The sequence below is a fragment of the Anoplopoma fimbria genome, chromosome 3, assembly GCF_027596085.1.
Source record: "Anoplopoma fimbria isolate UVic2021 breed Golden Eagle Sablefish chromosome 3, Afim_UVic_2022, whole genome shotgun sequence".
Taxonomy (NCBI): domain Eukaryota; kingdom Metazoa; phylum Chordata; class Actinopteri; order Perciformes; family Anoplopomatidae; genus Anoplopoma; species Anoplopoma fimbria.
In genome coordinates this window covers 22,159,032-22,186,919 of record NC_072451.1, presented here as the reverse complement: position 1 = coordinate 22,186,919, position 27,888 = coordinate 22,159,032, and the positions used below count along the sequence as shown (strand labels likewise).

Below are 27,888 nucleotides of genomic sequence, written 5' to 3'. Positions count from 1 at the left end.
TAATAATTTATTTGCATATGATTATCGTAAAAATACTGAAAGAGAAATGCTTATTTTTGTTCTAGTTTTCTGGAGTTTTTTTCTTTTTCTTTTTTTACAATCTAATACACCTTTAATTGCACAGGAAAAAGTCTGCCCTAACAGACACACATTTTCTTGCTTTCGTTGTGACATATAGTTTCAGATATGTAATGACCATTTAAACTGCAATTCCTCCAGTTGTTTGCTCCTTCACAATAAACAAACAAGCATATAAACGAGGGTCATAGAGAGGCCAAACCCAGGTCAGTTGGTTGTTAATACTGAGCTGACTGGCCTAATAGAAATATAGTATTATATACAGGCAGTTGTTTTAGATAGGAACTGCGTTGACAGCTGGCGTGCTGTAGAAAACACGTCAGAAGAAATAAACCAATGAGTGATTTGTTCTACATTAGTGTTTGTAGGTCAGGTCAAGATTAAGGTCACGAAGCTATCATCTAGATATTGACCTTTATGATTCCCACTGATCTGCAACACATTTGCCAAAGTAAAATTTACAACACAGCACTACCACAGGCGCTTTTCATTTATAGTTATTCTGTCTGAGCAGAACATTTGACTTCTTAATTTCACTCATTCATGTCTGTCTTCTTTGATATAACGTGTGTGAAAAAACAAGCATTGTAATAAAAAAGTTAAGCCCCGGTGCTTGTAAAAAAAACCAAAAAACACCTCTTTGCAATAATACATAATAACTTAGCATTCAAAACAATGCGTATATGAATCAAATAAGATTAGGAAAACATGGACGTTAAAGCCCATACAGCAAAAATGCCACCAAAGCAACAGTTAATGTGGAACTTATTTGTACTTTTCTCATGAAGGAAGTTTCCACTTTGGCATGCACATGACGTGTCCCGCACAGTGTCAGTAACGTCTCTCCTCGGACAGAGAGAGAGGGTGTGAAGACTCGGATGCTTTGTACAGATTTGTAACACGTATATCTCCCAGTACATGTGGAAGACGGTATTTAAGAGGAAGCAGATGAAAAGTGTGTTTTTTCTTGTTTCCCAACGAAAACAAAAAGTAGAATAAAAGAACAGGTTGGGTAAAATAAAAATAGAAAGTTGATTGTATTGAAGGTCTACAGAGATAGTTTCAAGCAAATGTTTGCTTCATCTTGGCACTGTTGTATCATCTAGACAATGAACCTATTATCTGTCTGAGCTCTCCGGTCCTCAGTCTGAGGGGGGAAGAGAAGAAAAGACTGATTCCCAACCAGCAGAAAACACATGCAGACATGCAAACACAACCTGAGAGGGGGCAATAGGAAGTTTGGCTTTTATGTCAATAGTCACAGATCCACAAGTGTCAAGTAATGAACACACACACTGCAATGGACAGTTCTCTTTTAAACGGACATTAAATCTCCAGTCGGAAAGAAATCTCCAAAACGGTCCTTTTTCTCTTTCTCTGTAGCCGGAGCATCCTTCTTTTCTTTTCTTCTTTTTTAATTTACATCACGCTCTTCATGTCAGAGTTTCTAGGTAGTTTTTATACGTTCTGTATTCCCCAGTTTGCAGAAGCTCACACTCTGATGGGGAGAGTTTGGCTCATCTGTTGTCGAACGATTTCCTGACTGCTTTCTGGACTCTTCCTGTTGTGTCCCGGCAGAGTCCCTCCGAGCCGCAGCAGGTCCCTGCCAACACAAAGACGCACAGGTCAGCAGCAGGTTCACATCCACTTTAAACAAAAGATACAGCTCATTATTACTCCGCTAAGTGCTCTCATTGAAGGTGGATAAAGGTATAATCCATCTTAGTGTCGGTGTAGCCAAATTCTTCATCGTATAAACACACCTAAGACCTCGTGGTTATAAACAATAAAAATACAGCATCATGAGGATACGCTCAAATCTGCTGATCTAGAGCTTCATCTGCCATAAACAAAGTCCAGCTCAAATGCCCGGCCAAATCTACTCATCGGTTTTAATAAAAATTCAACATATTTCTTAGCTATCTCTTGGAAAAAGCGCGGCAGCCTCCGTGTGTCCTTTGTTCGCTCGGCCGGTGTCCTTGTGTTTAAGGCCCTCGACGCTGAAGATACTCTACAGATAGGGCTGCATCTCATATCCTCTCTCTCCCTCCCGTTATCTGCCCCGACATCACCGAGCAGCCAATGGCAGGTGAGCGGGTGCGAGCGTTGAGACGCACACGCAAACACGGGGGAAACGCTCTCTAAATCATGCTCTGACAACATGATCCTTTCTCTCTCCTCCTCTTCCTCCTGCTCCTCTGTCTATCTCACTTGCTGTTGCATACAGATGAGGCCATAAATTAATCATTGGCATGTCATCTGCACACAGCGACACGCAGCATAACAGGCACACACACACACACACACACACACACACACAAACACAAACACAAACACACATATCGCCCTCCCCTGATGCATTAAAAAGCTCATTAGCAACCTAATTAAACACATTCCTCTCTTTTAGCTTCTCCTCAATCTCCCTTATTACTCACACTTCATCACCTCCTGCTTTTCCACATCAGCAGCTATGGCTGCTGTCTGTCCTATCACCTACATTCCAGCATCCAGCCAAGTATAGGGGGAATTAAACTGAGGTCAGACATTACATTTCCACACACAATTAGCTTCACTGAGCCCAAATCCTGGCATAGCAATCGCCCTTGGGGCTTTGTGTTAGACTGGAACTGTGAGCCAAGGAGTTGGCACAAAACCTGGATACTGTATGTATGAATTCAGCCTTTTGTGGCTGTCAGAAACAGGAAACTATCTTATTGTCAGAGCCATAGAGTTGAGGATGTGCGTTTGATTCATTATACATCACTCCAGAGCTGAGGATCTAGCATCTAAACCAGCACTAATCATACTGTTGACTGGATGCCAGAATAACAAAATTCAGAACAAACGCATCAGTGAAAATGGCTGGAGCGTTTGAAGCCACTGACGCTGAAAACAAAGTTGAAAAACAACTTGAGGATGGATACCTATGAATAAGTCAACATCTAAACTTCCAAGGGAAAAAGAGTCAGACGTCTGTCTGACAGTAAAAGCCTTCAGCTCAAAGAAATATCCTCCCAAATCAACCGAAAGCATAAAACAAACCAAAACCAACAAGCATGAACCTCCAAGTGCCTCTCTTTAGGCCAGCCATATATTTCTTTTATTGTGACATCTTATTCCAACAACCCAGAGGCACAACATCGCTCGTCTCTGCACCAGGAAAGGTCTTCACCCGGCACTTCACAGCCGTCATATACAATACAGGGGACAATTTCACACAAGGTGAAGTAGAGAGAATTGCATCATCCCGTTTTGTGTTTGCACTATTCAGCTGTTATTGTGGAAAAACCTCAAAAGCATAAACTGCCTATATAGAAAACCCAGCAGAATATTGCATATATTTTCAACAAAGGTCTGCTACAGTATCTGGCAAGTTGTTAGCAAATATTTCTACTATGAGTGTCTGCATTTACTGTAAAATCTAGTTGCTATTATTATCTGAGTTCATTTTCAGATGAATATCCATTGGTTATATCCCCTACACATAGCCTGTAAAGCCAGCGAGATCTTTTTTTCTGCAGCTATTTAGAAAGTCAATTCAGCAGGTTCATCTGAAAGGTTGCTAAATCTCACAGCAGACTTGCCAATGTTGCAACAGTGAAGTGAATTGCTCTTCCAAAAAAGGAACAAAGGAGAGATATAACACATTTTGTACAAAACACTTTCCATCCGCCTTTTAACTTCTCTCCATTCACTTCAATGTAAGAAAAGGCATTTTGAAAACACTGCTAAGGGATAAAATAGGAAGTGAATCTTTATTTACTGAAGAAAAGTATGTGGGAGAGCAACTTCACACTTCCTCAAAGTTTGGTGGACTAACCCTGAGTAGGTGCTGGTCACCACCTTGAGGCTGGCGGCGTTGCGGAGCAGCTTGTCCAGGGTGCTGACGATGCGTGAGAACTTAGGCCGCAGGTTTCTCTCCTTCATCCAGCACTCGAGCATCAGCTGGTGCAGCACCATGGGACAGTCCATGGGCGGAGGCAGCCGGTAGTCTTGCTCCACTGCCGTCATCACCTGAGGGACAGGAAGTCATTCTTAAAGGGTCTCTGGGAAGCTGTACCTAGGCACGGCGGTGCTTTGAGCTAACATTAGCATGCATTTATCCTGTTAACATTTACAGCTGAGAATGCGGGAAATTTTGCAGGTATGTTGTCATAAAACAAGGTATTGGACAAATTATAATATAGACCTGATGATGGCGGTAGAGTAAAAGTTAAGGAATCACCAGAGTTATTAGTATTAATCCTCTTAGGATCATGAATATCTGTAGCTAGTCTCCCTACAATCCATCCAGTAGTTGTCAAGATATTTTACTGCAAACCAGAAAGTTCAACCACATTATGGGGCTAAAGGAAAAGTCAGGGTATCACCAAAGTTATTACAATTCATCTTCTGGGGACAAGGAATATCAGTATAATATTTTGTCCGCAATCTATCCAATTATTTTAAAGATTTTAACAATGCCGTAAAGTGCAAAATGTCGACCCAGAATCTCGTACATTTCATGTGGTTCTTTTACAACAAAGTATTAACATTTGGCTCTGACTCATTAATATTATGCTCGCTTTGTTTGGCCCTTAGTTAGTGTGGAGGAAGAGTAATCCCCAGTTACTGTATTATGTCCTACATTAGGCAGATTCTCGGCTCAGGCTGTCACACATTCCAATCTTCTTTTCAACATCTTTATAAAACTCTAAAAACAATATTCTCAAGTATTCTTAAAGTTGTCACTTCAAAACTGCCATGATTGATAGGAAAGACAATAAGTGGAGGATAAAAAACATTCACTCATTGATTTGATTTCGCCTGGCAACCACAGTTCCCTCCATAAGCTCTGTATGGGTTTTAGCTTCCCACAACAATAAAAAAAGAAATGCCATTTGGGAACAATAAAACATTTCTGCTGCAGCCCTCTTCTCCTGCTGCTTGTCCTTTGATTTTTATGTCGTGCTTCTAGCTGGCGAGTACCTCTGTTTATATCTTGCATTTGTTGACTCTGTTGCTTATTGAGCGATGACTGTGGCACAAAGGCTATTGGGAACAACAGAGGGCTTCTATTTTGATGCTTTCATTACTGCATGTGGGTTTTGTTATGAAAGTTATACATACATTACTGCCGTTTTTTCATTCCACCTCTTTCTGCTTTATTGCTATCAGTGTTACAACTGTCTTTTTGAAGCACAATACAGAGCAGATATTCCCCAGAGAATAAAGTGGAGGTGTACACATGCTTCAGTACTTTGCTCAGAGAGGAGAAACCGAGAGATTTCTCTTTCTTTCCTTAGAGCTCACTGCTGTAGTTACGATGTCTGTGCAGTGCAGATAGCCTACAGGTAACAACGCCCGTAAAAAAAAAAGCTTTTTCCTGAGTTCTCCTTTGTGTATGTGAGGGAGGCTTTGCAGTATGGATTTGTAGAGGGTGGGGAGGCTAGGGCTGTAAATAAGGCGGTAAAAAACCCAAAACACTGACACACAGCAGCAACTGCAATAAGGAGATAAAGGCAGCAGAACAGGCCCAGGTCCAAAATGTCACGCTGGGAATCAGAACTGCAACAGCACAGATAAACTCTCAGCTGGCCCTCAACTTAAACATAAAACTACCTGAATGTACATTTGGTCTATAGATATATGTTTGCAGCATGAGACTGAATTGACTCACATCCTGGTTGCTCATGTCCCAGTATGGCCTCTCTCCATAGGACACCACCTCCCACATGACGATGCCGTAACTCCACACATCACTGGCAGAGGTGAACTTCCTGAAGGCGATGGCCTCTGGTGCCGTCCACCGGATGGGAATCTTCCCTCCCTGCTCACGCACACACACACAAAGAGGGAGGGGCATCAACACCCTGAGAGACACTGCAGTCTTAAAACAAATCACACACATGCAGAAGCTAATGCACATTTCACAGACGGCCTCGCACGCTAGCGCAAATGTTGGCACACATGAACAATGTTGGCACACATGAACAGTCACACATGCGTCCATATGCACACGTGAAACAAGTGAAGTGGATCAAATTAACGAGCTCAATTTAACATGCGCAGTGTGCAAACACAGAGTTAGCAAACATAACACTGACCAGGGAGCTAGTGTAAGTGGGGTCGGCAGAAGTGTCGTCCAGAAAGCGCGACAGGCCAAAGTCAGAGACCTTGCAGACCAAGTTACTGTTGACCAGGATATTCCGGGCGGCGAGGTCTCTGTGAACATAGTTCATGTCTGACAGGTACTTCATCCCTGCAGCGATGCCGCGCAGCATCCCGACCAGCTGTGTCATCGTGAAGCGCCCGTCGTTGAGCTGCAAAAACCAAGCCGGAGACAGATTGAGGGGACGGGGAGGGTGAGAGCAGGAGAGACGGTTAATTAACAAACAGGAAAGCGAAGGAATGAAAAATGAGAACAAGGAACAAGGATGTGTTGAAATGTGGCCAAACAGCAGATAGGGAAGAGCACAGGAGATAAGGTGGAGGAGAAAGCACCAGAGAGAGTCAATCAGTCACTGAGGCCACATAAACATGACATCTGTCATAATGCTTCGCGCCTGCTCCTGACAGTCAGTGACGGCTGACCTTTTCACGCATGCTGTCCAATTAGCTGATTAATTAGACAATTTACTGTCGTACTAAACACATTAAAGCTCTATATTGACTCCACACAGAATGAGAAGCTGCAACGCTGAAATCAAAAACAGATAACTGCAGGTATTTTGTTCAATTCTGCATCTGACTGACAAACTAGTTACAGGTTCAGGCAGTGCAAGGGTGTTAACACAAAGCTTTGTTGGCCTTTTTCTAGCTTGCGAACATAAATGCAAAATGGTCGCGGCGCCTGAATTAGAATGGCATGTTGCTCAAAGCTTATTTTCCACATTTGAAAGTCCCTGATTTGCAGAATTCTGCCCTTTAATTCGAAACTTAAAGAAGCATGAAACAAATCTGAGATTAGGGCTTTCGGGGTTTAATTTTCAATTCTCCACGCGTGTGAGGCGTGACATAGTGGGATCAACTCCAGATCATAACACATCAGTCAACCTCCAACCTGTGACGGCACATGAAACCTGATGTGTGTGAATGGAAACTAATCAATTCAATGACAATACACAATTATCTGATATTAAAAGAAATGGATGGAAGAAGCTGAAACTACGCTGTGAATCTTCCACGCCCTGAATATGTAATGCAAGTAGAAAAAGAAAAACAATTTCCGACATAATCAATCCCTCTTTTGACTCCGCAATGAGAAAGCACAGAACACAAGACATGACATGAGAAAACGATAAACATGCTGCTTTGTAGTCGGCACACTCCAATGAAGTCTGACAGCAAAACAAGCCAGAATGGATGGATGTGTAAACAGCCATGATTCATAGCAGGCCTTCAAAGCCATGGTGGTGTGTACATATGTCTGTCTGTGTGTGGGTGTTATTGCTGTATATCTGTAGGGCCTCTACATGTGCATATGTCCTGTGTGTGTGTGTGTGTGTGTGTGTGTGTGTGTGTGTGTGTGTGTGTGTGTGTGTGTGTGTGTGTGTGTGTGTGTGTGTGTGTCCATGTCTCCGGGGAGCTGCTGCAGAACGAACGCTTATGTGCGTCACCCACATGGAGGGTTTGTTCATGTGCGAGTTAACTCTGTAGTCTCCTTGTTGGAGCAGAACTCAGAGTTCCTCTGAGTCACGGGCAGCGTGAAAGTGGCGGGAGCGGGGGTGAGGACAGCACAGGCCGAGGAGTTTATTGTGTTATTTGTGGGACAGCTGACTGAGAGGAGTGGGTGAGAAGGAGGGAAGAGGCTCAGGCTGGACTCTCAGATGTAGGCCTGTCTCTAATGATTGTTTTCATTATCGATCATCTTCAAATAATAGATTCATTGTCTAGTCGATAAACTGTCACACAATAGAGTAGTGTCCACCACCATGTCCAAGAGCCCAGGGGATGTTTATAATAAAATAAAAAATTGCCAATTATCTGATAATTGATTCGTCCCTTGAGTCACTTATCAAGAAACAAAGCCAAACATTTGCCTCAGTAGGGATTAACTATGTTTTTTAATTTTAATTGTTTGTTGACTTAATGAGCCAGTTGAAGATGCAACTTTGACATCTCATAAGCAAACTTTTGCTTACAATTGATAACTGATTAACTAAGAAATATGGTTGCAGATATTTCAAATTGCTTGCTTTGAGTCAACAACACAAAACAGCAAATTCACACATGTTGTAAGTTGGTTGCATCAAAAGCAATTTTTCTCTAAACATTACTTTAAATGTTTTGGTTTACAAACATTGTTGTCATTACATTTTTATTTCTATTGACTAAATGTTTTGTTTCAGTACCCTATTCTCAATACAAAATGTGTCTGTAGCGCTGAGTATAACTATATATTATATAGTTATTGTATGTATGCTTATAATATTATATTATAATATTTGCTAAAAAACATGTTCATATTCCATAAATTAAGCCCCAATTGCAAGATATATATTAAGAAAAGTAGGCCTGTAACTAATAATGATTTTCATTTTCAAATAATAATAGTTAACATTTTCCCCAATTATTAATAATTAAGATGAGTTTTTTAGTGTCTAATCAACTGCTAAATCCTCGGCCTATTGAATGACAGAAAGTGGTAAATATAACAATTGGTGGTCAATGACTTTTCTGGATAATAGAAGCGGGGTTTTTTTTTCATATTATCTGAAATGTGTCTGTAGCACCAAGTTTTAACAACTCATACACTTTTCTGCTAATACTTAAATCATATATTCACAAATTGAAAGACACCATTACTACGGTTTTAATTATTAACCAGCCCAGGTGTTGTTTGTTTTGTTTTTTGGCATTTTGTCTTTTTGTGTCCATACAGAGAGGAAACAAGTACAATATACAAGCTCCTCAGCCAGCATTGAACTGCAGATGTGGGGTTATATGGCATCAAGCCCCCTAATGTTTAGAATTATAAAACAAGCTGGTCAATGTCAAGGCTCATCAATATAACTGATTCATCATCAATGCAAACAAGCAGCTGTACATCACTTAAGATAAACTGCTTTTAAGACCATCAGTGTGGCATCGATTGACCAGAAGCATTAAGTAGCCTCCTCCATCCGAACAGTTACAATAAGTAGACTTCTTCACAGTGCAGCCATGCGAGAAAACACATTTAATGCAATGTAAATGACATGTAATTGCCCCCACGCAGCTGTAAATGTACTGTGCGACACCTCATTTCTTTCCTGCCTTTGTTCAGCGTTTTGTGTAGGTGGCGGTAGGTCTGAACGGAAAACTCTGATCAGTAATGTATTCGGTAGTCGTACAAGGACTCTCTAATACACTAAAGCAAACCCAACCAAAGGTCTGCCGTGTGACAGTTTTCCACCAGGAGTTTGTGCGTTGGAAAGCCTGTCAGCATCAGTCAGTCACGTCAAGCTGAGACACTATGCCTGTCTCCAGGCGTTATATTGCACATTTAATCTCTATCACTCAGCAAGTGAGTGCCTTGGGGTGTTTCACAGAGAGCAAAACATTCCGATAACCCAGAGGTGTTGTGAACGACTGTCTGTGTGTGTGTGTGTTCCTCTCAGCTTTGATACAAACAGAAAGCAATCTTCTCCGTCAGAGGTGTTGCGGCAAGCACCACCCGCCAAGCTTACCCTGAGGAAGGAATCAAGCGCTCCGTTCTCCATGAATTCTGTGATGATGAGGACGGGGCAGCTCCGCGTCAGGACGCCCTCCAGCCGGATCACGTTGGGGTGGTCAAACTGACCCATTATTGAGGCCTCAGCGAGGAAGTCCCGCCTCTGGCGCTCGGTGTAGCCGGCTTTCAGCGTTTTAATCGCCACGACCATCTCCCTGCGACCGGCCTGCTTGAGACGTCCGCGGCAAACCTCGCCAAACTCACCTGGATTGAGAGAACAAGGTGGGGGTAAGGGGAGGGAGGGGGTGAGGGTGATGGGGGAGAGGGGTTGAGTGAGCAGAGGGAAGAAGAGGAGGAGGAGTGGAAGGAAAGAGGAAGTTGGGGGAAATGCAGGGAGAGGGAACGTTACTGGTCGGATTAGGGAGTGAAGGAGCTGATTTGACAGAGTTGAGGGTCGGCTTCAACTGTGGGAGAGGATTAGAAAAGAGAAGAGGAAAGGACGGGATGTCAAGGGTCAAAGAGGTTGGGGAGAGAGGGAGTGACCCGTAACGATCGAGTGTGAAACCTGGGAGCGGTGGAGGGAGACAGAGGACGGGCGAGGAACTTGAGGGATTTGCATTTTGTGTCTGAGACCAAGTGTTTACATGGGAGAGAGAAAGAGAAAGAAAGAAGGGAGGAAGGTTGAACGAGGAGGAGCAGACTGTCATTTGAGGTGAAGTTAGGACACAGCATGCGTCTGGAGAGAGAGAGAGAGAGAGAGAAAAAAAAAACAGACTAGAGGAGGAAAAGAGCTACAGAGAAGATTTTTTACTTCAATCCTTCCCACCAGCAGCTCTCATGCACACTCAGTGAATCTTAACCCTCTTCCCCCAAAGAGGTCTCTCTTACAGAACAGACCTCGAGGCTTGATGGCACACTCCTGCTCAAATGAATGATTAATAAACCTGAATCCTTCTCTGGCCTCTTGTACAAAAAAAAAAACGGCGTTGTTTACCTGCACCGATGACTTCTTCTATTTTCACGCAGGATATGTCTATCTCTTTGGCAAACTCGTGGATGGCGTCGTTGGGGTCTTCGTAGGTGAAAGGGTCGATGTACACTTTGACCCCTGGAGAAACTAGAAGGAAAAAAGTCACAGAGAAGTCAGAATCTAATCGCATCTTCCTCGGTAATATAGCTGTTGAATATCAAATTGATGTTCAATTTGAATTTTTTCATTAATTTGCTTTTCTGCTGAGAGTTGGATTAGAGGATTTATGCCACTCTCATGTCTTTAGCACAAATATGAAGCTACAGACAGGAGATGGTTAGCTTAGCTTAGCATTAAGACTTGTAGCAATAGGAAACGGCTAGTCCAAAGCTCACTTATTCACATGTTTTGTCTCATTTGTGTATTCAGAACAATCATTATAGTGTAAAATGACAATTTGTGGCTCTGTTAACAAACACGAGATCCTCTCACTGCATGAAAGCAATTCAGCGTATTTCCCAAAAACAATGTCTTTAAATGCAACAGAACTTTGACACAACATGATATGATCATATCAGCCATCCACAAAAAGTCTATACCAAAGTTCTTGTGATTCATTGCCCAGGTTTGCATGGCAGTTGTCTTCTTTTAAGTTTACAACTCTGATGAGCTGTTTGATCTTTGTTTTATTCATATTTTTATTGTATTATAAAAAAAATGGACTTAAAGTTTGCCTTGAGAAATGGCATATTATTATAAAAAAATACCTATATTCATCTGTAACCTAGGCCAAATAATAATTGCGACAACATATCTTATAAAGTTCACATATAAGAATGAGTATCGTGACAAAATTTCAGACGACATGGTCAAGAAATGGTTCCCTGACTCAATCAGGTGATTGGATAATTGATTAAATCAGCTGGTTAACTGTACCGGCATGACCAAAATAACACAGAGGAGAGAGTTCTCAGGCTGAACAAATAAACTCACTGTATTGCTGCAATTTCTCGGTGTACTCCAGCTCCGAGCCGCTGCGCTGCTTCCTGTAGACATGCAGCACATAAACAAGGTCACATTCACATAATCAGTCTTGACCCTCTCCAGGTACAGGAAATTAAACTAATATCTAACTTAACTATCAGATGAAACAACAGACTGCTGCAGTTCTGTTTTTCCTCTTCTAGAGCCCCTTTTTGAAGCTAAAGGATAAATGTAAACCCTTTGAAATCATGTTAACATTTAATGAGCCGCTTTGTTCTGAGTCCAACTAACAAAATGAAACATGTAGTTCAGGCAAGTAATAAAAGTCAAACACTTACTTAAGGCAGACAACAGCGATTACCACCAAGGCAACAATGACCACCAGACCTGCCGAGGCCGAGCCGATGATGAGAGGCAGCTGGTCCTGCACCGACTTCTGAGGGTCACCTGGAGCAAATACCACACACAGACACACAATAAGAAAATAACAACAGAAACACTATTTAAGAGATTAAAGGGTGGACTGTAATGCAAGTACAATGGCTACCAATTAAGGCAGCCATACAACTACTAAGCTTGAACCTGTATTAAGATAACTGTAGCAGCAGATCATCAAGAAAATACTGTTAAGGAGGAGGGAGGTTGTCCGTACTGTGGAGGCTGGTGCTGAAGTCCATGGGGTTGCTGTAGCGTCCGTATCCGGCAACAGTGCGAGCTCTGACCTGCACCACGTAGGGCGTTGCGGACCTCAGCCCCTCCACCTTGGATGAGCTGTGCTGGGATGTTACAGTGTGGGACATCGCCTGGCCCTGGAGTAAAACAAGAGGACCATTAAAGCAGCCGATTCGAAGTGTTTCCTGATGGTTTTCAGATGTGTTGTAGGCGAATAATCAATCTTTTGGTTCTTAGCATTATAAAGCATTAACTTTTGAAAGAAGAACATAATGTTCATCTGGTAAGACCCATAGCTTCTGGTAGCTAATGTTAGCTAACGTATCTCGTATCTTTTCTTCTTCTTTTATCATTCACCATTAAGATACATCGTCAAGGTTTAAAGCTAGTCTACAGGTTAGCTTAAACACACACACACACACACACACACACACACACACACACACACACACACACACACACACACACACACACACACACACACACACACACACACACACATAATCCTAAAACAAATAAAAAATTAAATGAATAAGCAATATAACACACATTTGCTCAGTTAGCTTATAATGGCTAAAGTTGCTTGCGTTAGCTAACAAATCTTTTTCCTCCTCTTTTATCATTTACCATTATCCCTTAATTGTCACTTATAACAATAGTTACACCAAGTTTAAAGCTATTCTATAGGCTAGCTTAAAGAAAAAAGACAAGCTGAATAAGCAATAAAAAAAATGTTTTGTTCATTTGAAAGAACAAAAATAGGATTTAAGTCTTTCTACTACAGCTGAACTTAATCTGGTATGACCTTTATGGTGCTATATACTGCTTATCAGTCAGTAGCGACTAAAGATCAAATACAACAAGCTTGCCTACTATTCAGTAAAACTTGGGTGTTTTGTGTTAAAGACTTGTTTGTAACATTTGAACCTCAATTTTAAAATGAATGGTTGTGAATGGCAACTTTTGCCGTAATCAATTTGAAAACATCCAGCAAAGCACTGAACTGGCTAATCAAAACTTGTAATGCACCTACTGACCTTCAAAGTCTTCAAACAATGGACTAATTACTAAAAGTGGCCTTACTGGAGCAAACGCAGACCTTGCATTCTTTAAAAAAAAAGGTGCTGTTTTCAGTCTTGACACCCTGTAATTGTCATATGTCTACACAGCTTTACTTGGGAATTTAATCAAACCAATATTGCAGCATTTACATTACTGGTTGCCCAGACTGACCAGCATAATCTCCAACAATATACCATTTAAAACTCCCTCCAACCAATCCCCCAGCACAAATTTCAACACAGCATTTTTCAGCATTCATAAAAATGCTTCTCTCTGCACAGGGCTGGAAAAAGAAGATTTTCAGAGTCAATAAAGAGAACATTGTGACCCACATCAAGGCTAAAAAGTCAACGCTTACCCTCTCATGGTATTTAATCTCGTAGTCGAGGATGACCCCGTTGGGTTTCTCGGGGGGCAGCCATGACAGGCTGAGAGTGTCAGAGGTGGAGCGCATCAGATGGACGGTGGGCACTGCTGAAGGTGCTGCAGTTGAACATCAGAGAGGACACAGTTTAGATTACACATCCAGGTACTAGACTGTTGCTTCACTTTTTTGGCGGGGATTGTCGTTTTACGTTGCCAAGATTTTCTCTTTTGAAGTCACATAACCATCGCAGTAAGATAATTATTATTCAAAATACTTCAACCTTAACGGTTTAAGAAAAACGGTACATGTGTCACCTTCACTGTTCGTCAGTTTATTGATTTGTGAGGCCTGAAAGTGACTCAATTGATAGTCATTGTCCTGGGTCCATAAACTGCAGTAAGGTGGATTAAGTACGGGTTAACTGGGAGAGTAATTACATTCTGTGAAAGGTGCTGAGCAGTTTGGTTGATGATGACGCTGCAACTATTAAGAAGAGATGTTGAGAGGTGACATTGTCAGTGATGTAACGTTAGAGGCCTGGTTGACAGAGTGCTGAATTCTGACGGTGGAGATATAAAGTATAGCCTACTTAACATTTTATTTTCCTTTCCTGTCACTCCCTCAGCAATGAAGAGCTTCTCCTGAGAGTTTTTTCCCATCTGTCGCTCTCACTGAGCATGTTCAACAATGTTTATTGTTGGTGTTAATAATGCTCTGGATACTAAGAGCTCATTAGACATTCATTGACATTGACTAAACTTAGGGTCCACTAACTTGCCTGTTTCATTGTGATGTTAAGTGGTATTGATCGGAGCGGCTCTATGAATTAACTTGGTTTGTGGACACATCCAGTGTCATTGACAGATCTTTTACTAACCGGCTTGGTTGGTGGTGATGTTGACTGTGGAGTAGCTGAGTGAGGTGGGATTTTTCCCAGAGACCCCGTTGACAGCCTGAACCTCGAAGCTGTAGCGGGTGTGAGCCTGCAGATTCCTCACCACCACCTTCCTCTGCCTCAGCCCCAGCCTGCGAGGAGCGATGTCCACGTTGTCGTCGCAGCGTGTGCAGGGGCTCCGGTCCCGCAGGCATTTCTTGCACACCACGTTGTAGACGAGGTCGGTCCTCCCGCCTGTGTCCTCGGGTTCCTCCCACTCCAAGGACAGCCAGGTCTCGTTCACGCTGGATATAACGTTGCGAGGCGCCGAGGGAATCGCTGCAGAAACACACACACACACACACACACACACACACACACACACACACACACACACACACACACACACACACACACACACACACACACACACACACGTAGGTGTTTAAGAAGGTGGGCAGGCAGAATGGAAAAAACACACATCTGAGGCTTTAGTCATATTCCTTATGCAGTGCTTACATTATCCTCCCTCAATGGTGAGATTTTAATATCTCCGTAGGAGCGCAACAAAAGGAAGTTATGCATGGACAGAAAAAGGAAGAGACTGTAATCCTTCAAAATCCTTTAGCACAACTAAATGTGTTGCATTACATGCACCCAAACAAATCTGAAGCAAAGGGCATGGAAACATGTAAAAACATAACAAATGGGAAACATCCTGGTGCAAATGAATAAATCAACATATTCAGAGACAGGAGGATAAATACATCTTGCCATGCACAAGCAGAACAGCATTGTTCATCACTAAGTAATGTTGCTTTATGAAAAGCACGATCCTATACAGCGCTGCACTGTAACTCAGCGTCCATGCATAACCCTCTCAGTGCTTGTAGAACTTTGCTAATCCACTCTTGATAGAAATTCATGTTTTTGTATCGGTACAACCCAAGGCCACCATGGTTCAATAAGAAGTGCTGCATCTTGAGCGAAGAGTGTTTAAAACCTGGATGAAGTATGATAACCGCAGTGGGAGGCAACAAAGTGCAGGGCTCTCCCTCTAAGCTTCCAGCAGCAAAAAGTCTAACCTGTCTCAAAGCGATGGGGAGGCTCTCAGGCCATCAGCTCTTGTCGGGCCAAGACTGCCTGTCCTCTGTGTTCAGCTCCTCAGCCGGCTTGCCCTGAGCAGCGTTTCCCCTCGCCCTGTCTTTTCTAATTAGGCACACACAGTTCAGAGTGGAGGCTCTTCTAATTGGACACCCGTCTCAAACACACGCTGAGTCCAAGCTGCCGGCCATTGACTGGCTGAGCCTCTCTTGTGCAACACACCGATTCCAACACAAAGCACAGGCTGCTTGGCACAAGCTTTGACAGCCCGCAGGGACAGAACTGTCAGGACTGTGTGTTTGTGTGTGTTTGCGTGTTTAGTTGAAGGTGGCGCTTGAGTGCCTGCCCGCCTGTCTGTGCGCGCTGGTCAATGTCAGAGTCCACAGTGTTCCTGTGACCAGAATCTGGGGAAGACAGTTGCGGGCCCTGTGTGTCATTTAACGCGGCGAAAGGCCCCCGGGGGGTGATTTTATACGGTCAAGGCAGCACATGTCGCTCTCCCTCAGTACCACTGCTGGGACTAATCTCAGAGGCCCGTACACGTAGAACAAGCATGGACACTGCGGTCAGCAGCAGACTGGATTAGTTACCACCAAACGGACAATTTCCATTTGAAACTTGTAACGACTCCAGAGGGAAATGTCTCTCTTTAGCTACTAAACACTCCACTACGTGTAGCTGTTAGTCGCTTATTTTTTCTTTTTTGTCTGGTGCTGAGCATGCAGTGCAAAGTTTTTAGAGCTTTCTTTTTACTGAAAACAAAGCATCCTTCCCAAAATGTCACATTGTTTTCACATTGTTATTTGATGTTGTAATTATAAAGACATCAATTTAAGCCACTTTAAAATTCTTAGTTTTGTTAATTACAATTTCAACCAAATAACTACACTATAGTATTCTAATCGTTTTTTTTGCTTTCTGGAGATTGGCACAAATCATTTTAATAGTTGTAGTGTTCATAAGTCTGTATGTGACAAATAAATAGATCTTTGAACAAACACCAGGGATAAGAAGCTGATTTCTTAGCAAAGAAAATAAGATTTTTAGATTTTTAAACACAATGAAAGATGCACACTGGCACTGATAATTCCCAGAATGTTATTTCTATTTCCTGTGACTTTTCTCAGCATAAGAACAGTTGTGGATTTTTTGCCTGTGCAACGGAGGATGACTTACTGGTGCAGGCAGAGTCCGGGGGGTCGCTGTCAGAGCGGTAGAAACCACTCTGGCAGGGACAAATACTGGCTCCTCTTGCACTGGTGCGACTGTTGGACGGGCAGGGCGCACAGATTCCCTCCCCAAATTTGGATTTGAATGTCCCAGGGATGCAAGCTGGATAGGCGGAAGAGAAAACAAAAAGGACAATAAGAACAAAACAGAACAAAAGCACTCTGTGCTTGTCACTTATCTAAAAGAAAAGCAGCTGTCACATCTGTCACAGAACAAAAACTGTTCCTGTGAAGTACCTGCAAAAGCTCAATATTTATGCAGGAAATGCTGATAGGTACATGAGAGACTGTGAACGCTTAAGCATGAGGTCTTATCTGTTTATTTTCACGTTCTCCTTCATTTTTACTCTCTCTACCAGGTGACATTAATCTCTCCAAAAAGGGAGCCGGGATGACAGCCAAGTTTCATGTTGAAGAGGAGGAAAAGGACGATGGAGATGAAGATAGACCGCTGACAGGAGATTGCTGTTGTCAGACAAACAGGGATGGAGAATGCTTCTGAGAAAAGGGATACACCCTAAACCCATCAATCAGTGTCTGTTGCATCTTCAGCCCTCCAAACCACACAGATGAATACAAACAAGGCCTCCACATGCATGCAAAACAGCTCCATAATAAGCTGGTAAATCAATTCAAATGAGGGGACCAGAATCAGACCAGACGTAAATTAGCTGAGAGGAGTTATCAAAAAATATACAAAGTGCGGTAATCTTAGACGATGTGTCCAAGCGATTAATTTGAATTCCAAAGTGTCACGCTGAAGGTTGGCTGATATCGAGTCTTAAGGATAAACCAGCATAAGCCCATACTAAAGAAGGATCCAGATAAAGGGGATTAGCTGCAAAAGGTCTGGATATATCAGCCTCCAGAGCCCCACATTTTACTGTTTGCCACATTCCTAACCGGTGGAGTAAAAGTGGGGTCTCTGGCAAACATCTGTCCTGTCAGCGTGAGGGCTCATAAAAAACGCAGCCAGTGAGAAAGAGTGTGATTAACTGGTTAGCCTAAGTGGTCTTTCAGTTTGAACTCAAGTTCCACCCTAATTCCCAACAATGGCACTTTTAGGAAAATCAGTGCAGCTAATGGCCTTCACATTGTAGCTCTAACACCGTGCAATAAAAAGCCAAAGAAGATAGGATGAAAATGTACTTTTTCTTTTCTCGCTCTCATAATTCACAGAGACCTTTAGGCTCTACACTCTCTGATCTGATTTATTTTTCTTCTATTACACAGTGCATTATCATTTTCTTTTATTTGTTTGTTTTTTCTTGCCTCTTTTCGAGAGGGTACTGAATCACCCCGCTGTCTTGCTTCAATCCATTAACCTCTTTCGAGGGCACGATGATTCTCCTGTTTTCGATACACTAATGTTTTCCTCTCCCTCTCTATTGTCTCTCCTCTCCGTTCCTCCTCGCCTTCGCCTTCTCTCCATCTCATGCGGCGTTAGAGCGCACGGCCAGACCGAGGCAAGAAATGAAATGTCTGAGTGATTAATGTTAGCGTGGCAGTGTTGGCTCACGTTGGTCTGAATGGTGTTAATGAGTAAGGCCGCCTGTAGATTAACTAACGGGAGGCCGCTGGAGGAAATTACACTTCCTCATCACAACCGCCGGCTGAAGCTCTGGAGAGCCTTTTATCAGGCATCGGCGGCAAGCTTTTAACCTTGAGCCGCCAAATGGCAACGAATGAGCTCTCCAGCGTATGTTAGACACTATTCCTCACATCCAGGTGTGAGGAGGCTTTGCTTGTCTGTCTTTGACTTCCTGCAGCCCCCCCTCCCTTTTCATTCTTCTCCTTTTGGCGGCTGTTACTATCCCATCTTTGGCAATTCACACCTTTTAACTCACACCGTCTCTCTTTCTCTGTTAATATTCTATTCTCCGGACTTCGGATGCCTCTCCCTTTTATTATCTGCATTTTCCTTGCACAAATCTATGAGCTCTCTATTTTGTGCCCTCCTGCTATCTTTCTTTCCCTCCCGTCCTGCTCTTGCAATATTTGTATGCTGCTCCTCTCTGCAACACCTCATTAATTCATACTCTCCTCCACCCTCCTTCACCCCCTTTCAGGAGCCGCACAATAAATGCAGAGAAGAGGGCACAGACTGAGGTGACTTGCTCTGAGCATATAAAGGAGGTTTGGTTAAATAAAAGTCCAAATGCCTGTTAAGCACACATACCCTGGCACTGAGTGCCGTCTGCCGAAGGTTCAAAGCCAGCGTTGCAGGTGCACGAGCCCACGGGAACCATCCACTCGCCGTCCCCGTTGCAGTACAGCTTCAGAGGGACGGACACCTCCATAGCGTTCGTCACACAGGCCCCAGGAGCGATCACTAAAGAGGTGGCTTCTGCCCCCGTAGCAGTCTCAGGGAAGACAGCGAAATTGGCGATAGTCGTGGAGCACTTCTTAAAGAAAACCCTGACTGAGATGAGAGACATGCAGGCGCCCAGGTCCTGGAACGCCAGGTAGAAGCCGGCCTTGGAGAGGGGGCCAAAGCTGCGCACTTTGGTGTTGATCCTGCCCGCCTCCAGCAGAGAGAAACTCTCATCTGGGGCAATAGTATCCACCTTCACATAGGGGTTCTCCCTCCACAGAGGGTTGGTATCTGTAGCCGTGTTCCCCTCTGACTCGTAGTAAAACAGGTTAAAGGTCTCTTTGCAGGAGCCTGGGATGTTGGGGATGCTGGCACAGTCGCGGACGGAGAACTTGAGCTCCACGTAGACACGCAGCACACCCTTGCGGGGTATGAAGTCCGTCCGGAGCCAGTTGTTCTGGTTGGGCTGTCGGACATTACACACTTGGTAGGTTCTGATTGGGCTCATGGAGTCGTCGTAGCCGCTAACCTCCTCCCACTGTGGAAACAACAGAGAAACACAGTGACAAAGGGAAATGAGGACAGCATGTTGAGGAATAAAACAAGATTAAATTGTATTGATTATGTAATGCTTTTTATTAATGCGACGGCAGTACTATATCTCATTCAGCAACAACTGAGCTACAAGCAGAAGCTAGTTGATCCAATATGTTGTTAATTAAAATTGAGTAATGTTAAAAGCGGTGCATCCTAATGCAAACCATTCAAGCATAGAGGGCATCACAGCAAAGTGAAGTCTGCTATAAACAGAATGTAAAAATGCAACACACACACACACACACACACACACACACACACACACACACACACACACACACACACACACACACACACACACACACACACACACACACACACACACACACACACACACACACACAGACACACATAGACAGCCCCAGTGTTGTTGTGTACATGTGGCCTGTGAGGAATAATTTGCAGCTAAAATGCATCTAATTACATGAATCATTCAGAAAATTCCAATCATTATGGACTATTAATAGAAAACATTTTTCCCATTAAAACACATTTCATGCATTATGCCCGTTTGACTAACGGTCCTCATGCTGATCACGTGTTTAGGGTTTGTAAAAAGAGGGATGTTTTGCAGCTATGATCGTCACAAATGTGTTGATTAGACCTTTATCAAAGTTTACACACACACACACACACACACACACACACACACACACACACACACACACACACACACACACACACACACACACACACACACACACACACACCTTTATGATATGAGGCAGTGCTGAAAACTATAACTGCTGCAGTGCAATCGAAACAGCCTCAAGAGGAGATTTGGTTTCTATATCATATAAATGTATTATCTGTGCTGAGAGATGAGAGCATAAAACTGTACACTTTAAATGGAAACTTTCCCCACACATCCATAATGCAAACAGTGAGTTATTTATTAAAATGGTCATCTAAATGCGATACTGTCAGTATGATTGCACAGTTGCAGCACTCCTGAGCACTTAAGATTACTCAGAATATTTATATAAATATACGCATAACACCTGAGAGCAGACATTTGCATCTGTTGTGGTTAATATACCAGGTAGACTGATGTTTTTTTTACATCATGGAGCCTTGAAAACAATCACTTCAGGCATAATATGACTTGGACAACAGAATGTGTTGCAGTAAAGATATAGAATGTATAACTTTACATGTTGTTAGAACTGGTCTTTCTATATGGTAACAAACATTACAGTCTATGATAAATGGCGTCATTGGTCGATCAATTTAGTCTATTAGGAAATAATCTTGTGAGAAGTCAATCTTTTTAGATTTTTTTTCCTAATTCCCTCTCGGACAGAATGCTTCTTTTCCATAACAAATGAGCTTCCCAGAAATTGATTATTTCAACTGGAGGAAAATAATGCATAACTCATCTCACGTCTCTGAGCTCCTGTGCAATTTATTCCCAAACGATGAGCCCAAGAGTCAGCATTAGATGTCGTAAATCACCAGCAACACGTTGATGCACTACCTGACAAATATGATAATTGCCGGCCCCGAACGTATGGGCTTGTCAGGCAAGAGGAGAGGGGCTGCCTCGCCAGTCGTGACATATGACTTCATGGATGCCGGGACATTCAGAGCCGGCCCTTGTAGGGAAAAGGAAGGAGGAGGGCTGCCGAGGATCGTTTCCATGGAAACCCACCATTTCCATTGACTGACTTTGCACTCACGTAGCGAAGACAAATTACACTGGCTGGGATGGGGGAGGTCTGTCAGGCTGTTAGCCTTGGGGTCAAATTCATGTTGTTTTATTTTCTCACCATTCCTACAGGGGGTATCAGCTGAAAACTTTAATTTCTGCCGGTAATGTGCTCTTGGGTCCATATTATAAAAGACACAGACGCATGCTTTCAATTATCCAGCTCTCTATCCTGTGGAGACACGCAAGGTAGAGCCTACCTAAAAGCACTTTAGCTCTAGCTGTCATCTTTTGTGTTTTTTGTTTAGAGTACAATATTACTTAATCAAGCTTTGGACATTTTCTAAATACAGAAAATCTTTTATTTCTTCGACACAATGTGTTTCTCATTTGCTCTTTAGTATCCAGGAAGGCAAACATACACAGCAAAAACAAAGATATAAAACAGTAGGAGGTGTGCTGTTCAAGGCAGACTGGGCTATATTAACAAGCAAATGGAACAAATGTTGTTAAATGAAGGAAAAAAGAAAAAAAAGAGAACACAAAACACGCTAACTCACCCCGCTCTCTGGGAACGTGGTCCATGCCAGCTCTGTGGTTGCCCACCGACTGTCCATAAGGGTTTCTGCAAAGTAAGAGTAGAAGGACAAAAATTTAAAAATTAAAATGAATTAAATGGTGTTAGGGGGTAAAACCAAACTGTTGCACAGCATTAAGGAGCACACACACACACACACACACACACACACACACACACACACACACACACACACACACACACACACACACACACACACACACACACACACACACACACACACACACACACACATGTCCCCTCTGCAGGATTCAGGTAAAACTTCCTCTCCCTCTCTTTCATAACTTCCTCCCACATGCACTCAGTTTGTTGAAAGCACTGTGACAATCAAGGCGTATCTGTGATGCTGCCTAATTAAGGCTTTCTCTCTGCGTGTCTTTGGCACCAACAAATGTTCTGCTTTCAATATTCATTTGTGGAACTAAGAACAAAGCGTCCTCCAAGATTCCTTGGGATGGGAAATATTCCATTAACTAGCACCGGTTCAGAGAGGTCATGAGCACAGGGGGAAATGAATAGATCACGTTTGTTTGGGTGGGGGCTTTCACACAAAAAAAAACATCTGACAGTGCTGTAAAGCATGACGCCTCTGGACTGAGAGTTATCAGGTGATGTGAACAGTTGTTTTCTCGCTATTTACGACTTTGCGAGGAGGTGAGAGCTGGGCAGACAATCGGAGGCAGAGGATAAACAGTGGGATCAATGAGCATTGTAGTCAGGCTGTCAATCAGTCGTCTCCTGATTGGTGGTCCGGAGAGTTCATTACACCTCAGGAGACGCGACACCTCTCCATGCTCTCTACAAACCGCTGTGGCCGCGTCGACTCCCATTGTTCTGTTGTTGTTAGCACATAATTACTGAAACAATTATGCTTTCTTCATGGAGACTCAATGACACGACGCCTGCTGTGCACCATTTGCTCACAAGTCGTTGATAGCGGTTTGCTGAAGGAGGGGTGCGAGAGGGTAAACAAACAGCGTGACCTGTGTAGAACAACGGCAGCACTCTTCCCAAGACATGTGGCTTTGTTCTGGCGTCGCCATGCCAGTAGATGTTTCACTTTAAAAGGCAGTTACAGTACAGTGTTGTCCTTGTCTTTGTGCGTCAATAACAGAAGTCTGATTGAGTGGATAGATCACTGGTCCATCTGTAGCTGCTGAGCTGGAGAAATGCGCAGTGTTTACAGTGTCTTCATTAGAGAAACCACAATGGCTTTTCTTCTTCGTATAATGAATAGTGATCTGTGCATCAAACAGGAGAGATTACATCTATGCTCAGCTAGTGCATCAGGTGGTCACAGTTACAGACAAGACACAAGCTAGGGGTGGGACTTCCTTGTTCTTACTTTCAATGCAAATTACCTTAGCTCTGTAAATATGGGATGTTCTGGTTTTGTTCCCCTTTAAAGTAACGTTGAGTTTGAGTGATCACAGTCCACCTAGGCTCCTGAAAAAAAATCTGTAATACTATATTATAAGGGTATAAAACAGGCTTTAAGGAATTTAAGGAAAACACTTTCTTGCACAGTTAGAAGAAATGATAGATACCACTTGTTTGTCTGCTAAATATGAAGCTACCGCAAGGAGCCGGCTAGCTTATATTAGGATAAAAACTGGAAATGGGGAAACAGCTATCCGCCTAGAAACACCTCTAAAGCTCACTGATTAAAATCATATTTTGTTTGTATAATCTGTATAAAAATAATTTAAAAAAACCGAATCCTAAACACAACAAAACACAGTTTTTTGCGGTTTGATCAGAATTTGGACAGAGCTAGGCTAACCTTTCCCCCTGCTTCCAGTCTTTGTGCTAAGCTCAGTAAGCCAGCTGCTGGCTCTAGCTTCATATGAAGCCCACAAACATAAGAGTCGGATCAATCTTCTCTCGTAATGCTCAACATGAAAGCCAATAAGCATTTTGCTTGAACTTCTCCTTTATGGATTAATAAAGGGTGTATCACAAATTACTGTTTATCAAGTCTGTGTCTCTGTAATTTGCAAATTCTTAATGCATTGTCTCTTACCATCATGCAGCAACATGTTAATGTTTGCACATGACTTTAAACATCTTCATATTTCTATGAGAACAGGAACAGTTCTGTTTTCACACTGATCAAAAGTTTGGCTCTGAAAACTGCTTTTTCTGTGTAACTGGGTTCCAGCTAATTTGGCGGCATATAAATTAGAGAGTGAAGTACATTTGGATTAACGACCATTAAGTGATGATGCATTAAGAATTAGCTAATCACATGAACTCGTAGTCACTTGATAATTTCTTAATGGTGGTTGAGCCTGTGATTTATAACCAGAATACTTTTTATGTGCAGAAAGCAGTGTTTTAAAGAGTGAACCGTTTGAATAAATAGTGCTTAAATGTAAAAATAATTACATTCAAAGGGTAATACGTTGCTGCCTGCATTTTTGTTTGGAAATGGAGATCACGTTTACCTCTGCGTAAAACGTAATAAGAAACATTTATGCACCAAGAAAATGCATATATTTACAGACAGAACTTTACATAAAAAAGAACGCTGTTATTCATTTGTAAAAGCATTCTCAGTCCAAATATAACGACAGAGAACAAGGTTGTTTTGCTGATTAGCAGGTCTTGAGCCAGAGAGGAGGAACTAATCAGTGAAATCAGCGGCGGTTGTCTTTGCTTGGCTACGCTCAGCTGACTGAACGCTTGTGGACGACATGCTGCTGATCCGACATGCTGCTGATCCGACCCGTCCCTTGGGTGTCTGATCCGGTGCGTCGCCTCTTCCCTTCTTCTCTCCCCGTTTGCCCAAAGGCAGCAGAGACAGAATCACTCGGCCTCTTCTGACCACAGGCCCAGAGCCGATGCTCCTTTAAACAGGCTTCACCTCACACACAATGCAATTGAAGCGGCAGCAAGCTGACCATGCTACAACTGTAAATAAAAATAACAAAACAAAGCCTGGTTCAAGCGCCTGTGAAAGCAGGATTTCCCTACGCTGAAGCATTCTTGAGCAAGATACTGAATCCCTGGCAGCTCGAGATGTCATCTTCTATCCGAACATGACCTTTGACCTCCCAGTGGAGCAAGACACAACCGAAGTTCTCTCCTTAGATTTGAAAGAATCATAGCACTTTTACGAAAACTATTATTAGCTATCTGGAAAGGGTTGACACTGTATATCCTCGAGCTTAACATCTGAGTCCAGGCTCATGTGTGGCTCACTATGAATCAGGATTTTTGATCGCCAACAACTCTATTCACCAAAGTGTGTCATCGTCAACTCACTAAATCCAAGAAACCGGTTAGATTGAAAAAGATCCCATTTGTTCCAGAGTTCTCCTCCTCCCTGTTAAATTTACAATGCCTTTGAGATCTCCTCGCTGCTATAACTCAAATCTAGAAATCTCCCGCATCTCCTATAAAAACTACAGCAGCGGTGGAGTCATTCTGCCCCTGGGGTAAGAAAACAATGCTGCAGTGGGAACTTTAGAGCATCACCACCCGTGGCATTTACATTTTTTTTTTTTTTTTTTTTTTTTTTTTTTGATCGCCTGCCGGAGCCCAAATGCCACACAAACTGCATTCCCAGGGTGCTTTGGGAGCTCACACATGCTAATGTTTTATTCACTTTGTGAGAGCGGGTGCATCATGAAAGGGAGGCCTCGCCTTGTACTACACTGACTCTCACTGCCAACAAGCAAACATATGAAATATTAACATCATCATCAGCGATCGGAGGATGATCAAATGAATGACTATAAATAGGTGTAAACAAAATTGTGTGTTTTAGCTCTAAATAGTTTGCGTTCTGGTCTCGTTATGAGCGAAGGTTCATTTGTATTTGAGTGCATGTTTCTCTCTATAGAATCACAAGGATAACAGCTGAGTGTGATGCTCAGTTTGACGCTTGATGAGCACTCTCTGAACAAGTCAAGCTGACCAAATTCAATCTCTCTTCATGGCTGCTTGCACCTGCTTTTACAGGTCAACAAATAATTACTCTTGTTGATATCCTGATGTATAGAAAGCAGCAAAATGTGAATGAAGCTCTCTGTCAATGTGAAAATGCTTAATGCTTTTCCTACAAACACACACATACACATGGTGTGGATTGGGCCTACTTTATAAAATGCTTTCTGATTGGTCATCTATCTAGTTTATGAGCTTTAAAATAAGAGTACATTAAACGCTGACTGTAAATGAGGGCGATACAACATAAAATTGTCAGAGTCGCCGAGACTTTTACTGCAGTCTGTTGGTGTGAATAGGAGATAAGTCATCACTGTAGCTTTTGTAAATAAGCACACACTTCAAATTGCAGTCCAGCTTGCATTATACATGCACTAACGCTTGCCAATGTGAAAAAAAACAAATTCCAGATTCAAGCCCTGTGTGGAAATCCACCGAGTAAGCAGCTAAATAAACGACATGCAACTCGCTGAAAAAAAAAAAAAAAAATCCCTTTCCCCTCTCATTTAAACCCAATCCGGGGATCTGCCCTTCGTGTTGATCCTCAGAGGACAAACATTAGTTAACCCCTGAGCTTTGAGTAACAGTTACTGGTCCGGTTGGGGGAAACAGGGCTGATCATCACGCTGTGAGAGCCCACTGGGACTTGGAGGGCTGCCGCCGCTGCATTGATTTACTTGCTGACACCAGAATTGATGAGGGGATCAGGCTTGGCCGCGGTCCAGGAGAGGCAGATTGGACAGGGGAGGGAAAAGAGGGAGGCGAGGCATAGAAATGGAGCCACGGCCCAGAGAGGAGTCGCTGGGTGGGTAGCAGCAAGAGGGGTGGCGAGGGGTGGGCTTCTCCCTGGAGCAGCACTCCCTTTGGTGATAGAGAGAGCTTCAGAGGCTGCAGCATACTTGTTAAGCCATTGACCTTTAATTCACACTTGTCATCTAATGTGATTCACATGTGTGTCCCCGTGGTGCTTCAGGGGGCCGAGATTGATCCGCCCTGGTCGGCGTGTTTAAGCATCCAGAGCACTGACTGGTCAGTGAACCTTAACAGCAGGTTTAAAGCCTTTAACATGCATCATATGAGGAGTGTGTGGGTGTTTCTATTCCACAGGGACAGCAGAGGGACGCCTCTCTGCTGCTGTAGGGCAGGTGGGCATCCTCACTCAGCTTGTGGGTGTGACAACAACAGGGACAATAGCAACAGGGCAGTTCTTCAGCCGCAATGGGAACACTGGGATACCAGCACAAACACACACACTGGGGGGAACGGGCTGATACATGTGTACATGGATTACAATCGGAGAGCAAATTGATACTCAGCGGAATTACCTATTTAACAGAGTGGGTTTGCATTATATTAACAGCTTTAATTATCCAAAAACATGAACGGAATCTTGCTTACAGATCTAATCGCAACGAGCCTATATATAGAAACAGCACAAATGACTGCGCTGGCATTTAAACTGGCGGGATGGACTGACCACTAAATGAATCAAATGGTCAGATCACATACACACTGTGGACTATCGCTCCTATAAGGATACATGTTGGTTTTTTTGAGTGTTTTGCTGTTAATACTCCTTTTCTCGGTGACAATAAGGTGTTTTGTTGCCAAATTCGCATCCAAACAGCCCCATTGTTCATTCACGCGACAAAAGTATTCATAAAAATATGAAAACCACATACCTTCTACAGCCAGCACCACGGGCACGATGAGGCTGCACAGCCACAGCAAGTAATCCATTGTCATAAAACAGGCTTTTGCAACATGAATAAAGGTGTGTAGACTGGAGCCTTCGGATGGATGGAG

The 27,888-nt window shown here is 42.9% G+C and overlaps 1 protein-coding gene across 1 annotated transcript; it reads right to left on the bottom strand.

Annotated features, from left to right (window-relative positions):
* Positions 1-27,888, bottom strand: ephb3a (eph receptor B3a). The gene is made up of 15 exons (XM_054623193.1): positions 27,765-27,888; positions 22,094-22,158; positions 19,154-19,826; positions 16,922-17,077; positions 14,645-14,980; positions 13,759-13,883; positions 12,319-12,475; positions 12,005-12,113; positions 11,676-11,728; positions 10,707-10,829; positions 9,729-9,976; positions 6,165-6,380; positions 5,738-5,887; positions 3,899-4,092; positions 1-1,681 (listed from the first exon to the last, which is right to left on the bottom strand). The coding sequence occupies exons 1-15, from the start codon at positions 27,826-27,828 to the stop codon at positions 1,570-1,572; spliced, it is 2,781 nt and encodes a 926-aa protein (XP_054479168.1). The 5' UTR covers positions 27,829-27,888; the 3' UTR covers positions 1-1,569.

Bases quoted from the DNA above. Each gene is read 5' to 3' on its own strand.
- ephb3a (XM_054623193.1), bottom strand. From the start codon at position 27,828: ATGACAATGGATTACTTGCTGTGGCTGTGCAGCCTCATCGTGCCCGTG. The intron at 12,114-12,318 runs GTACGGACAACC...TATTTGCTCCAG, and splicing joins CTTCAGCACCAGCCTCCACA to GTGACCCTCAGAAGTCGGTG. The intron at 10,830-11,675 runs GTGAGTTTATTT...TTTTCCTTCTAG, and splicing joins CGAGAAATTGCAGCAATACA to TTTCTCCAGGGGTCAAAGTG.